The sequence below is a fragment of the Rhinolophus sinicus genome, linkage group LG13 (genome assembly GCF_036562045.2).
Source record: "Rhinolophus sinicus isolate RSC01 linkage group LG13, ASM3656204v1, whole genome shotgun sequence".
NCBI lineage: Eukaryota > Metazoa > Chordata > Mammalia > Chiroptera > Rhinolophidae > Rhinolophus > Rhinolophus sinicus.
The window spans coordinates 55328717-55344584 of record NC_133762.1 but is presented as its reverse complement, the minus strand read 5'-3'; the positions used below and the strand labels follow the sequence as shown (position 1 = coordinate 55344584).

Here is a 15868-nt window from a genome sequence, read left to right as displayed (position 1 = left end):
ATTCACCTCCTCTTTAATCTCAAGTAAAGATCACTAGAGGATAAAATAGATTTAATAGAGAATTCGGAGGATAAAAAAGGAAGAATTTATTAACAATAAGGGAAATTTGTGGACTTAATGTAAAATTAGAACTGTAACACTCCTAAAATGACCACGTGGATTTTATATGGGCAAATGTATTGAATTTTATGAGAGAAAAAATAAGTTGACTTTCCTTCCATTTCCAAGCTCCCCTTCACTGTGCCAGGTTCCAAAGTGTCCCAGGCTAGATAAGCCTTCAGAAACGAGATTTTGAAGCACTGCTGGGTCAAAGTCAGGTAGATGCAAATTTACTGCTCTTTTTGTTAGATGACTATTTTCAATCTTAAAAAAAAACAACTTTAAAAGTTACCCCAGGAAGCCACCAAACAGCCCTGGAAGTTTATCTCTGGACTTCTTATAATGAGAGAGAAACCAATTTCTCTCTTATTCAAGCCACTGTTATTTTGGATGTTTTGTTAATCACAGCAGAACCTATTCTTACTAATACATACCCAGGGTATTTGAAGAGTATATCATCCAAACTCTTTGAACTATTCTGGAAGAATAAGGGTGAGTATTGGTTATGAGCCAAGTTCAATATATATATGTGTGTGTATATATATATATATATATATATATATATATATATATATATATATATATATATATCAGGTCACCTTCAGCATTTGAAATCCAGAGTTCTTCCCATTTGGTGGAAAGGCAGGGAAGTAAAAGGTCTAAGTAAGTAATTGTTTTCTTCAACTGTAGATCCTATATTGAGCATAAACACAGGACTTCTATAGTGATTAGTAGCATTAAATCCAGAAGTGATCCCTTTTTAAAGCAGAATTTTTATGAGCGAGAGATGATCACTTGCAATTTATTTCTACTCTATTTATGGGCCGAAGTCAGAACATGTACTTCATAATGAGGAAACCAGCTAAGAATTCAAAGATGAAATTGAGAAATTCAAGCCTGTTTAACTTTTGATGTTGAGTTTTCAAAGGGAATTACGAATTTTGAAATTACTGTGTAACAAGCTTCAACGTTAGCTAAATATTCCTGGAACTGGTACAGCTTCCATAAAGGGCTCTCTGAAACGTTAATTTTTCTCAAGATCACAGGAAATAATGATTTAGGGTATTGCCTTTCTCATTTTATCCAGAACTGAGAATCTCGTGATTATTTCTATTGGCACCATGTTTTTCCCTGGTGTTTGTTTGTTTTAGCATTAGCTTGTTATGATTTACTATCACTCTTAATGAAGACATATCTTCAACAAGTGTGTGTATCTTATACTATTAATAACGAAGCACTTAATTGTTTCACTTTTACCAAAACATTTGAATCACTTTTGATACTCCCTCTTCTTTTGTTTTGGTTGGAAACTTAACCATACACACAGTATATTCTGCACCCTAAGAATTTTGAATACATTTAAACTCCCAGCAGTGCCAAGATGGCATAAGGATTGGTGTGAGCCTGAGAAAGTTTCTAGCCACCCACTTTATGGTCCCCACAAGAGGGAGGATTGGTGGGGGGAGGGATCTGAGGAAGGAGTGAGGCCTCGAGGCAGGCCTCCAGTAGTCACAGGCATTTGGGCATTGCCACAGGCAGCTGGTATCCTTCACCATGGTGTAGCCATGAGCATTCCTTCAGTTTCACCCAATTTTTCTGGGTTCCGTCTTATACCTCCAGTGCAAGACCTCAGGTACTGAGGGGCTTTTTCAAAGATGCCTTTTGATGTGACATTTCCCAGCATGCTGCTACCTGAACCACTCTGAACACTGCAGTCCCTGGGCTCTGACCCCTAGACCTCCTGCTCCAGTGCCTGATCTAATGACCTGGGCTTCTTGCCATGGTATAGGTGGCAGTCTTGGTGGTGGGGTATCGCGTCCAGTGCAACATGGGCAGTGAGGGTACGAGAAGGGGTGGCTTGGGTTAAGCTTTTAAGGAAGAAACATACAGAGATTTAATGTAGTTTAAATCTCAGAAGGCCAGGGGTCTCACAGTTCTGAAAGATTGGAGCTCAGAATAAAGCCGGCTGGAGGTTTTTATTGATAAGTATATAAGGGAGTAGTAGTGTTTTTCTGGCATGGTCTGTGGGACTCATTTATTACGTTATAGAAACAACTCAAACCAATTCTGTTGATCTTCAAACAGCCGAAGCAGAAAGTCCTTGAGGTGAGGTATGCAACTCTTTTAAGGGACATATATCACATGTTGAAATTATTTCACAGAGCTGAGCAGAGAGAGCTTAATCTTATCCCTCTCAAGACTTTTCTCACAATTAGGTGAGAGGGGAAAGCTAGAGTCAGCAGCGGCTTTTCCCAGGCAGGGGGAAGGGGAAACAAGGCCCCTTCCCAGATCTTTCTAAGGCAGCTCATTGGGGGGTCTCCATGGGGTTCCACCTGGCTTGAGTTGTCCGCCCCCCCACCCCCCCGTGGGGAATCTTAATCGTCATTGGCTGCAAACCCTCTTTTGGAGACTAGATAGAGAGACATGAGGTATAAAACATTGAGATAAATGACGTCCCAAAAAGGCACAGTCTCACAGACTTTTCTTTCTACAAGGAAAGACATGAGGAGACAGTCTGCTAGGCTGCTGTGTGACAACAGTGGGGAAGCACAGAGGAGAGGAATTCAGTAACTCTTAACAGGGACCAGGGCCAGGGATAGCTTTGAAAAAGGGGGTCTCATCTGAATGGATATTGTGTAGGAATACGCATTTATCAGATGGGGAAGGGGTGGGCCAAAGAGAAGTCACTTGTGAGTATGTGTTTATGTGTGAGGTGGGACTTGCCAGGAAAATGCACCGAGACTGGAAACTGCAGGGTGTGCTTCAAAACTTAGCAAGCAGTTTGGTTTTGCAGAGCTAAATGCTGGAGAGCAGTGGGTTGTGGAAGATGGTGCCTTCTCTATTGTCCCCAGCTTGATTTTCTTCTGCTGGGCCTTGAAGTGTTGAAAGCAGGAACAGATTTTAATCACACTTGATTTTTAGAGAGACTTTTATCACCATAACATCGATCCTGGAGGGAAACGCCTCATTTTTAAACCTGGACAATCAGTGTTGTTGCTTCTACTCACAAAAGGACACCTGTTTGGAAATCCTGGGCTGAAATTCTTCATCCCAGTGACTTTCTCAGATATTACGAGGGCGATAGATTTTTAGAAAATGTCCTCCCAGGAATATCTGTCAGTAGTTGTCAATGTTGAGGAATTTTGCTCTATCATATATTTTTTTCACCTTCCCTGATTAAAAGATACAGTAACAGGAGTTTGTTCTTTTACCCTCTGGCAAAGGTGTCTGTGTTTCAGAATAAGAGAGGATTTTATACTTTTCTAAATTCTCCAATTTTTGAAACAAGTGAAATAGTTCATAGATATATAAAGAAGTGCATAATTTTTCCACCCACTTCTATTTCTACTCCCCTGAAATAACCAATAATAGCAGTTTAATAGGTGTCTTTCTATATATTTTTCTAGATGCACAGAAACATATTCATATATATTCACACATTTAGAGTTTGTTTTGTTTTTTAAACAAATGTATCACATTGGCCATTTTCTAAAGCTGAAAACTAGTAGCATCTCCCTTGTTACCAAAATGCACGAACTCTCCTTTAGTAAGAAATTTTCAGTTTCCTTTGGACTTTAACTAGTGACATATGGTATTACCTCCAGAACTCTAGTCATATATGGGGTTCCTCAAACCTCAGAGGCTTAAGACTGGGATCCTCTGAAAACGATCTGATTACTCCTACAACTGGGGCACAGTTACCTCCTATGAGACCCCAGCTTCTGGGCTAAAGCCAGTGTAACCACAGCTCTGCATCAAGCAGAACTTTGACTTGGCATCTTACAAAATCAACTTTGAGATTAAGTTTGCAATGACCTACTAGTTTGTTTCCAACATTCTTCATTTCATTGTGTTAATTAAAGCTTATCATTTGGGAGATTAGGAAATTGCTTTCATCTTCTATGTACTTTGTAAGTAAAAGTTTTACCTAGTGACTAAGTTGCATTCACTAAATTGCCTAGAACCATTCAACTAGCTAGGTTGCTAATGCTGTGGATGAGATGGCAGTTGAGGGTATTGGCTTCTTTTTTAAAGTCCTTGTCCTTGATGTTTCTCATCCTCATTAAGGCAGGCTGATTTGTGGCCTCAGTCCCAAATCATTCCTATGAATATATATTAATCTGTGAGTGTAGTGATTATGATATAAAAGTATTTCTATCTGTGTGTCATGATCACTGCTCTTTAAGGAAGTGAGCCAAGGCATGGTGTCAGGAAGCCATCACAAAAACCACTAGAGAAACCTGGTGTCTAAGGTTGGACCCAATGCAGTAAGATAGACTACCAGTATGACTGTTTCAGTAGTGTCTTAGAAGGGATAAGACAGGGAAAGGTATTTATAGGGTTTTAGTGCTGCAGTTGGGTGATTTTAAAGAGAATTTGACAAGAGTAAACCCTTAGGTAAACTATGGACTTTGGGGGATAACGATGTGTTGGTGTAAGTTCACAGGTTGTAACAAATGTATCACTTTGTTGGGGAATGTAATTGTGGGGAAGGTTGTATGTGTGTGGGAACAGGTAGTTTCCCTATATTTACTCCCTGTATAATTTCTGCTTAGTTTTGATGTGACCCTAAAACAGCTCTGCAAAATAAAGTTTATTAATTTAAAAAATTTAAAAAGAGAGTTTGCAAGGTGGGTTGGGATTGGGCAGAGTTCTGACATGTTAATTTTTAAAAATTTTTATTTACTTATTTTAATAAAAATTTTATATGTTTACGGTAATGATGTTTTGGTATTCATATACATAGTGAAATGATTACTACAGTCAAGCTAACATATCCATCTTTGTATACTGGAAGTTTGCTAAGAGTAGATTTCAGGTGCTGTCACCACCCCACCACCCCCACCCCCCGCGCGCGCACACACACGCGCATGCACACAGTAACTATGTGTGGTCATACTAGTTTTGGATTGTGGGCCCAGTAGATTGAGGGTCTTGAGGTAAGCTATTGGACCTAATAAGTAAGCAGTCTTACTTGGTTTACAGTGTTTTCTTTCTAGAATAAGTGTTTCCTGCAGCAAACAGCTAGATTATTTTGGTTTGATCTCAATATTTTTTAGCATAGGGACAGGAAATTTGTTTCACTTCTCAGTGGGTTTCACCAGATCATTTCTGAGGAACATCTTCGGAACAATCTCAACCCTAAATCTCACAGAAAAACTGGCGATTGTAGATTACATGTGGACACTCTGAGCCACTTTGAAGAAAGGTTAAACCAGGGAGTGTCAGGACCCAGTGAGAGCAAGTCTGTGATTCTCTGCCATTTTGAAGAGCAGTCAGTCAGCCTGTGCACTTTAGAAGTTTTATGGGTTGGGAACTGTGATTTCCCTTAGTTGGTTCAACTTACTAGGAAGACTTTGGAGTCTTCTACTGAAGTGGAGTTAACCAGTGTTGGAAAGGCTGAGCTTCATAGGCCTACCTAGTGGCATTAGAACTAAAACCTCAGGAGTTGGGCTTTTTTAATTTTTTCTTTTTTTAAATTAATTTATTACAGAAAAAGAGAACCATATGATTTCACTGATATGCGGTATATAAACCAAAAACAAAAAAACAAGACAAACAAATGAGAAGTAAATTTTTTCTTGATCATCTTTATCTGTACCAGCGTTAAAACACACTATATGAGTTTCAGGACACCTGGAGAACACAGGTACTAAAGTAGAAAGGGATGTTTGAGTGTCACCAGTCATTGACAATTGAAAGCGATAGTATCATGCTAGTGTAGAGTAGTCCAGTGACTAAACCTCTGATAACCGTACTCTAGTTAGACTACTTTCACCATCATTTCTTTCTTTCTCTCTGTATTGCAGCTTATCCCCAGGTTCCTGACTTGGAAAGTCGCACTTACCATTCATTTTCTAAGGCAATCTTTCCACTTTGCCATTTCTAGGTGAGAAACTACAGAACAAACCTAAATTGATATTTAACATCAAGCCCCTTGGGGTAAACCCCAGTCCAAGAACTAGATTACTTATAAAAACATAGATAAGCTTTTACTGGTCTTAGGCCTTTTGTTTATTGTTCAAGCCAAGAGATGGAGGAGAGCCTACTGACTGTCACTTTTTCCACACTTAAAAATGTAATAACTCACACATAATTAGTGCAAAATATTTCATTTGTCTTCCCAAGGTCAGACAAATACTCTTTTTCAATATTTTTGGGGGGGTTTTGTTTCTTTTAAAATTACATTCGTTTGGTATTATTTATGTTGTAATACTTCCTAAATCAAATCAATTTCAAGGTCTGGGTGTTAAAGTAGGATCTGTAGCTGGCTGATTGACTGAAAAGACTGTGTTTGATGATTTCTTTGCACAGTTCTTTGCCCAGAGGAACATGTATTTCTTATTTCCTGTTTTCAAGGAGAAACTGATCTGCCATACCTGTGGCACAGGGAATCCTGCTCACCTTAAATACTGTGTTACCTGTGAGAGGTCCCTGCCTTCACCACAAGAGGTAGGTTGACTGCATGTGCCAGTCCTATACTGAGTGGCTGCTAAATCTTCAATGTTTAATGATAATAAATAAATATAATCTGCAGAACAGGGAGGAAGTAGGAAGAGGCAGAGAGACCGAAAGAAACTTTTTTTAAAGAAACTTTTCATAGTAAAGAAAGCAGCATTTCTAAATGTGGAGAGAATGTTATATATTCACCAATAAAAAATTGTTTTCAAAGTCTTCAAGGGGATTCAATAAAATTCATTACTTACAATTTTGTTGAGTAACTTTACATGGAAGCCTGGAGCAGCCAGTGGGAAAATGGATGCATTCATATTTCATGTACAGTCAGGTATGTCTTCATTGACTGTGCCATGCGGTTTTTTGAAATTGAGTGCACTATGGGCACTCAATTTCTGGTTTTCCTACCAGCCAATTTTGAGTGTTTAAAGTGAAGGCATAGGAGTATGTACAGTTTATATAGCAAGAATGGGTTCTGTTTAGATGATCTGTTTTATGTTTATAAAATGTTTCTGATGAAGAGGAGGCTTTAAAAATTGCTTCCAGCTGACTCTTGCCCTGGCCTAACAATACGAAAAAGAACTCAGCATTTACTAGCCAACTTAGAAGGAAAAATATCTTGCTTCTTTGGGGCCATTTTATATACACACACACACACACACACACACACACACAAATATAATAAATATAAATATGTATATTTGGGGGGTTTGTTCTCATCTTATGGAGATTCCTTGGGAAACTGGACAGGTGGGTAGTAATTACTGTGGTAAACATGGTTAGTATCAAATGGGGGTGTATTTAGTTGCTGGTATTGTTGAAACAAAACACCACAAATTGTGTGGCTTAAACAACAGAAATTTATTATCTCACAGTTCTGGTGGCAAGAAGTACAAAATCAAGGTGTTGGCAGGGTCACGCTCTCTTTGAAGTTCTAAGGAAGGTACTGTTCCATACTTCTTCTAGCTTCTGGTAGCTTCAAGCTTCCCTTGGCCTGTAGATGCATCACTCCAGTCACATGGCTGCCTCCTCCCTGTATGTCATCACATCATCTTCTCTCTGTGTGTGCCTGTATCTATGTCCAGATTTCTCTCTTTTATAAAAACGCTAATCATATTGGATTAAGACCCACCATAATGACCTCATTTTAACTTGTTTACCTCTGTAAAGGTCCTATATCCAAATAAGGGCACATTCTGAGGTACTGGGGGTTAGGACTCCAACATAATCTCTTTGGAGGAGACATCCCCTAACAGGGGAGTTGGACAAGATATCTTTATGGTTGTGTCTAATTATTGACAGTCTGAGACTAGTTGATTTGAAGGAACTCTTTTTGTTCCAGTATTTATTGAGGTATAATTTACATGCAATAAAACTCATCTACTTTAATTATACAGGTTAATGAATGTTGGTGATTATATACAGTCATTTTAACCACCATCCCAATGAAGATGTAAAACAGTTCCACTACCTTAAAAAGTTCTCTTATGCCCCTTTGCAGTTGAGGTCCTCCCTTGATCACTAGCCCCAGAAAATACTGATCTCTTTTGATACTATAGTTTTACCTTTTACAGAACTATGTAATTTTTTGTGTGTTGATTTCCTTTACTTAGCACAATGTTTTCAAGGTTTATTCATGTTATTTAATGTATTAATATTGTTTTCATTTTGATCATTGAGTACTATTCCACAGAATGGATATAATACAACTAATTGACCTATACACTAGTTAATGGGCATTTGTGTCATTTCCAGTTATAGGCTATTATAAATAATGCTGCTGTGAACATTCACGTTAAAGTCTGTATGGACATAGTTTTCATTTCTCCTAGGAGTAGGACTGCTGGGTACTATCTAAGTTCATGTTTAATTTTATAAGATATTGCCATGCTTTTTTCCAAAATGGCCTCATTATTTGCATTCCTACCAACAATATATGAAGGTTCCAGTTTCTCTACATTGTCATCACTTAGTATTATCAGTCATTTTATTCAAGATATTCCCTTTTTTACTATTTCAATGTCTATGGGCTCTGTAGTGCTATCCCCTCTTTTATTCCTGATATCTGTAATTTGTGTTCTCTCTCTGCCTTACTCTCTCTACCAATCTTTGTCTCCAGCTAGATACTTTTAAATTTTATTGAACTAGCTTCTAGTTCACTGGTTTTCTCTATTTTTTGGTTTTCCTTTTTTGAGTCTTATTCTTTATTATTTACTTCTCTTTGCTTTGGGTTTAATTTAAGAGACTTTTTCTAATTTCTTAAGGTGAGAACTCAGATTATTGATTTAAATGTTTTCTTCTTTTCTAAAAGAAACTACAAATTTATGTCTAAGAATTTCTTTACTAACATTCCAGAAATTTATATAAATTGAATTTTTATTGTAATTCATTTCAGTTTTATTATATTTTTATTATAATTTCTTTTGTAATTAACCTGTGATTTCTTCTTTGACCTATGATTTATAAGTTGGTTATTAATTCCAATGTAGTTAGAGAACACTCTGTATGATTTCAATTAAATTAATGAGAATTGTTTTATGGCCAGTATATAGTCTAACCTGGAAAACATACTAGGCACACTTAAAAAGAATATGTGTTCTCTTATTGTGGATATTGTATTCTATAAAAATCATTTAAGTCAAAGTGTAATGTTACACAGATTTTATATGCCTTCACTGATCATTGTCTAATGGTTCAAGCAAATGCTGAGAAAGAGGTATTAAAACCTCCAGCTATGATTCTGGAATTGTTTACTTCTCTCTTTAATGCTGTCACTTTTTACATCATGTATTTTGTTAGGCACATAAACATTTTTGATTGTTATAGCTTCCTGATGAATTTAACTTTTATTATTATAAAATGTTCTTTATCTCTCATAAAACATTTCTTCCTGAAACCTGTTTTATCCCATATGATAGAACCACTATTTTTATTGTTTAAATGGAATATGTTTTCTGTATATTTACTTGTGTCTTGTGTGTGGCTTATATGTAGTTTCTTTTTCGTTTTCTTTTTTTTGAAAAGTCCATTGCGACAATCTCTGCCTTTTAACTGGAATGTTTAGTCCATCAAAGTTATTGTAATTATTGATATAGTTGGGTTTTGAGCTACAGTTTTATTACTTGATTTCTACTTTTCCCATTTGTTTTGTTTCCTTTGTTTCTATTTTCCTACATTTTGGGCTATTTCGATAATTTTTAGAATTACATTTTAATTTTCCTATTGGCTTTTTGTGGAATATCTTGGCATTCTTTTTTAGTAATTATCCTAGTGATTAATGTATACATCTTTAACTTTTTAGTTTAATTAGTTATTGTATCACACCAGGTAAAATACAGAAATCTTGCAGTTAGATAGGTTCATCTTTTTACCTCCATCCTTTATGTTACATTTATATACATTATAAACCCCATAACAATGTTGTGATTTCTGCTTTAAACAATTATATGGTGGGTTTCTGGTCAAGGTGGCAGAGTAGGTAAATGCTGTGCTTGCCTCCTCTAATGGTCAATCAAAATTACAACTAAACTACAGAACAACCATCTTTGAGAGTCATATGAAGTCTGGCTGAACAGAAGTCCTATAGAATATAGGATATAGGATATAACTAAGGATATGCAGAAGAGACCACCTTGAGTCTGGTAGGAGGGATAGAGCCACAAAACAGGCTGGTCCAACACTCACATACGGAGGTTAAAAATCAGGAGAGGTATATTGGCTACGGAGGTCACCCCTGAGGAGTGAGGGGTTCCAGTCCCACGCTGCACTCCCCAGCCCAGGGGGTTCTGGTGCCAGGAAGAAAAGTCACCACAACTGGCTGTGAAAATCAGTGGAGATTGTGGCTGAGCCACTGAGCAGCTCTGGTGAGATGCTGGAGTCCCAGGTATTTCTCTTCAAGGGCCTGCACATGAACTGACTCACTGACAAACTCGTTCACTCTGAGCTCCGTCACTGGGGCAGTAGCTCAAAAGGTGCCAGAGACATATGGGGAGGAACTGAATTGTCTGGCTTCAGCATGAGGGCTGGAGAGGCAGCTCCCTCCCAGAGAGATATGCTGGCAGAAGCCATTGTTCCTTTGTTGAGCCAACCCCCAACCCAGTATACAAAGTCAGGTGGCTGCTATACCTGAGTCTCCATTAACCATTTGCTCTGCCCTGCTGATTCCCCGAGACCCTGCCCAACCCAACTTGCAGGCCCACCCAGGCAGCTTCCAGTGGCTATTCCATACAAATGGCCTGTCTTGGCTCATGCTCTGCACTTTACTATAATCTCCCAAAGGTTCACAAACCCCAGACGAATAGCATCTGGCCTTGGCGTGCCCCATACCTCTTGCTAAGCAGCCCTGAGCCCAGCACTAGCAGCAACTGGCATCATTTCCCAACTAAGCCTCTCTCAGGCACCTCTAAGGCCAGCACAAATGGCAACCATCACTTTGTAGCTCATACCAAGTGGCCCCAGGCAGGGCACAGGGAGTAGCTGACCTTGGACTGCAGCAGGGCCCATCCCAAGAAGCTCCAGAACCAACACACTCAGCATATGCTTCAGATAACACCAGAGCACTACCCAATCACCTCCACAAAGGAGAAACTCAAAGGGAAGACTAGGAAGGCACCAGAGCCATACTAAAGTGAATCCTGCTGCTTAGGGTCAGCCCCTGCACAGCAGCTCTTCCACTGGAATCACAGCCAGTCCTCACAACCAATCAGTCTGCGGGTCAATTCCTCCCACTGATGTTCAGACAGCAACCAAGGCTCAACTACAACAGGAAGGCACACACAATCCACACAAGGGATACACCTGGAGCACCTGGTTCTGGTGACCAGGGAGACTGTGCCACTGGGCCCCACAGCACATCTACTACATAACGCCACTCTACTAAGTCCAGGAGACATAGCAGTTTTACCTACTACCTAGAAACAAAAACAAGGAGACAGCCCAAATGGGGAGAAAAATAAACATGCCTCAAATGAAAGAACAGAACAAAGCTCCAGAAAGAGAACTAAAAATAACGGACACAAGCAATCTACCAGATTCAGAGTTCACAACACTGGTTATAAAGATGCTCAGTGATATAGGTGATATCAGTGAGACCTTTAACAAAGCGATAGGAAACAAAAATAAGAAAGCGAAAAAACAAAGAACCAGTCAGAAATGAATAGTACGATAAATGAAATAAAGGATACATTAGAGGCAATCAATAGTAGATTAGATGAAGCAAAGGATCGAATTAGCAATTTAGAAGATAAGGTAGCAGAAAACACCCAATCAGAGCAGCAAAAAGAAAAAAATAACAAAAAAAAGGATAGTTTAAGGTACCTCATGTTTTAAAAATTAAATTTATTGGGGTGACAGTGGTTAGTAAAATTACATAGGTTTCAAGTGTACAATAATAAGTGTCTATAATACATCATCTATATATCACATTGTGTGTTCACCACCTAGAGTCAGTTCTCCTTCCATCACCAAAGGGGCCCTTGTTCTAAATGATAGCTTTGCTGAGTAGAGTAATCTTGATCGTAGGTCCTTGCTTTTCATCACTTTGAATATTTCGTGCCAATCCCTTCTGGCCTGCAAAGCTTCTGTTCGAAATCAGCTGACATTGTTATGGACACTCGCTTGTAGGTAACTAACTGCTTTTCTCTTGCTGCTTTCAAGAGTCTCTTTTTGTGTTTAAACTTTGGCTTTTTAATTATGACATATCTTGCTGTGTGCCTCTTTGGGTTTGTCTTGTTTGGGACTCTCTGTGCTTCTTGGGCTTGTATATCTATTTTCTTCAGGTTAGGGAAGTTTTCTGTCTTTTTTTCTTGAAATAAATTACTCAGAAAAGCTATCATTTAGAATTGAAGGACAAATAAAGAGCTTCCCAGACAAGAAAAAGCTAAAGGAGTTCATCAACACCAAACCAGTATTACAAGAAATGATAAAGGGAATTCCAGAAGAAGAAGAAGAAGGAGAAGGAGAAGGAGAAGGAGATGGAAGGAGGCAGGGGGAAGGGGAAAGGGAGAAGGGGCCAAGGGGAGGAGAGAGGGGGGAGGGGGAGGAAGAGTATAAAAAATATGATGGAAAAAGAAATACATAGATATCTACAATTATTTTAAATGTAAATGGATTGAGTGTTCCAATCAAAAGACGTTAGATGGCTGAATGGATAAGAAAACAAAAACCCTTACATATGCTGCCTACAAGAGACTCACTTCAGATCGAAAGACAAACACAGACTAAAAGTAAAGGGATGGAAAAAGACATTTCATAAAAATTGAAACCAACAAGCAGAAAATCTGGGGTAGCAAGACTTAAACCAGATAAAATTGACTTTAAAACAAAGGCTATAAGGAGACAAAGAAGGACCCAGTAAGCCCACTTCTAGGTATTTATTTGAAGAAACCGAAAACACTACTTCGAAGGAACATGTACATTCATATGTTCATTGCAGCATTATTTACAATAGCTAAGATATGGAGGCAACCTGGGTGTCCATCACTAGAAGAACAGTTAAAGAAGAGGTGGTACATATATACAACAGAATATTACTCACCATAAAAAAAGAATGAAATCTTGCCATCTGCAACAACATGGATAGACCTAGAAGGTATTGGGCTGAGTGGAGTAAGTCAGACAGAGAAAGACAATTGCCATATGATTTCACTTATATGTGGAATCTAAAGAACAAAATTAATGAACAAACAAACAAATTCATAGATAGAACATTTTTAAGGTTGCCAGATGGGAGAGGAGTTGGGCAGAACTGGTGAGAAAAGGGAAGAGATTAAGAAGTGCAAATTGGCAGTTACAAAATAGTCATGGGGATGTAAAGTACAGCATAAGGAGTATAGTCAATAATATTGTAATAACTATGTATAGTGTCAGATGAGTACTAGATCTATCACTATATCACAATGAGTACTAGATCTATCACTATATCACTATGTTGCTTACTTGAAACTAATACAATATTGTATGTCAACTGTAATTGAAAAATGAAAAGTGTTTAAAAACAATTATATGGTATATAAAGAATTAGGAAGAAAAAGCAAAAATGATAAAAACTAGTTTTTGTTTTTTTTTGTATTTACACAGATATTTATCATTTCTGAAGTTCTTTACCCTTATCTGAGGATCCAAGTTCCTCTCCAGTGTCATTTCCTTCAAGGAGAACTATCTTTATCATTTCTTACAGTGCAGGTCTACTAGCAGTGAATTGTCTATGTTTTCTTTTATCCAAAAATGTCTTTTTTTGGCCTTCATTCTCAAAGGGTATTTTCGATGGATATATAACTCTGGGTTGACTTTCTTTCAGAACTTTAAGGATGTTCTACTGTCTCCATGGTTTCTGATCAGAAGTCAGAGGCATTTAGTTCTAGTTCATTCTAGGCAGTACATTCCTCAAACTAGTCATGTATTTTATTGCCTGCTAAATTAAAACAACTACAGCAACAGAAATCCAGCACTTACCAGAGATTATTAACAGAATCCAGAATAACCACAACTTAACATTTATAATGCCAGGATACAATCTAAAATTCCTCAAGATACTGAAAAACCAAGAAAACTGTGTGTGTGTGTGTGTTTTTGGGGGGGCGGGGAAGTAGATAGCAAAAAGTCTGGTCTCTGTTCAGATACTTCATCTTTGGCTGAGCTGCTTTGACTATTTTGTGCATGTGTTGTTCATGGGTCAGTAAGAGATGTGAGTGCACAGAATTTGGGTAGCTCCTCTCTGTCTTTTTTCTTTCTGGGAGCTCCCTACCTCTTCAGTAGCCAAACATTACCCAGCTTCTGGTTCTCATAGTCAGAAATACTGCCCCTTTCCCACCACTTCACATACACTATGTGGACTGCCTTCAGCCCCAGGCTAAAACAGAACTAACTTTGTATATCACCCTCCGCTTACATGTTCTTGCTACAAGTGTCTGTCTGCTTCTGTTCCTATATGTATTATGAGTAGATTTTATAGTTTCTGTGTGGGAATCATTTGGTATGGTCTTATTCCACCATGACCAGAAGGAAAATCTGTATAGTTTTTTTAAAAGATGATTTCTGTTACATAATATGTGTTTCTTTTTCAGAACTGAGACTAAAACTATGCTAATGAGCTGGCAAATTTGATGAGAAAACCCACCTTTTCCCAAATCAAATCTGTTGCAATTTTAGAGTAGTCTTTTTTGATAGTTATTTGATTATCTCTATGACTTAACATAGCTTCAGACTTTATGTCACTCTCCCATTATGAAATTGCAGTTTATAATTTTCCAAGGCACTAGGGAGAAAAAGTAGTGAGATTGGGAAAGCATAAAAAGAGAGAAAAGTGGCACTTGGGAGTTATTGGAGTGATCTTGGTGATAGATTTATGTAAATTGCCGAGCAAAAGATTTATTTTCTCATTTTGGATTTCTTATATAAATAGTAAAATAATTTAATTGATTGTATTAATTTGCAGTGATATAGTTGTTTCTGGATCTCACCTATGAACAAAACTGTTTCAAGGACAATTACAAAATTGAATTTGTTTTCATCATTGTATTTTTGTCTGAATGGTATGGCAGAGAGTTTAGAGGTCACAATGAAAGTATCATTGAAGTGCCATTGAAGTAACAATGCATGTTCCATCTGATAGCTTTATGTCTTTTCTTTGTTTAGCAGCATTAATATGAATGGGGTAAGATTACTTTTCTTTCTTTAAAGCAATGTTATATAAAAAAAACAAAAAACCCACATGAACAGTAGATGCATTTAAACAAAAGGTCTGAAGGCTTTATATTTGGAAATCCAGTCAGCAAGTTTTATCAAAACCCTATTTTAACAGTAGGATAAATTGAAATTTAAGTCTGAAGCCAAAGTGTGTAAAGGGTTTCTCTTTAGATTTATCCCAAGAAGTCGCCCCTAGTTGCACAGAAATGGGGCGAGGATAAGTATACACGAAGACATATCTTTCTCAGTCTCTGTGGATGTTGGGGGCTGATGTGGCCTCTTTCTGGAGAGATGTCTGTTCTAAGATAACATCAGTCTTTGAGGGAAAGTTGTCCTTAGAAAACATTTTTCCTAGTGTGCTCATTGTTAGTATTATACATGTATGACACATAATATATGACAGTACATATATTCAGTTATCAATTGAATCAATTATTCATTCATTCAGTAACTACTTGACTGATTTCCATATGCCAATATACCTGATACTGTGCTAGTGGGGAAGAAATGTGAAATGATAGCCATTTTCCTTAAAGAAATCAGGATCTAGTGGAAAGCAAGATGAAAAGGGAAGGAAGCTGACATATGGAGTATGACCCTGTGCTAAGCATTCGTACATACTTAATTG

The 15868-nt window shown here is 37.8% G+C and overlaps 1 protein-coding gene across 4 annotated transcripts in view; it reads left to right on the top strand.

Moving 5' to 3' along the window:
• The window catches only part of DZANK1 (double zinc ribbon and ankyrin repeat domains 1), a 96852-nt gene that overhangs the window by 50535 nt on the left and 30449 nt on the right, over positions 1-15868 (top strand). For all 4 annotated transcript variants that reach the window (XM_074317623.1, XM_074317624.1, XM_074317621.1 and 1 more), the window contains one exon: positions 6460-6552. In XM_074317623.1, coding sequence (XP_074173724.1) covers positions 6460-6552 — 93 coding nt within the window. The remainder of the gene's footprint in view (positions 1-6459; positions 6553-15868) is intronic.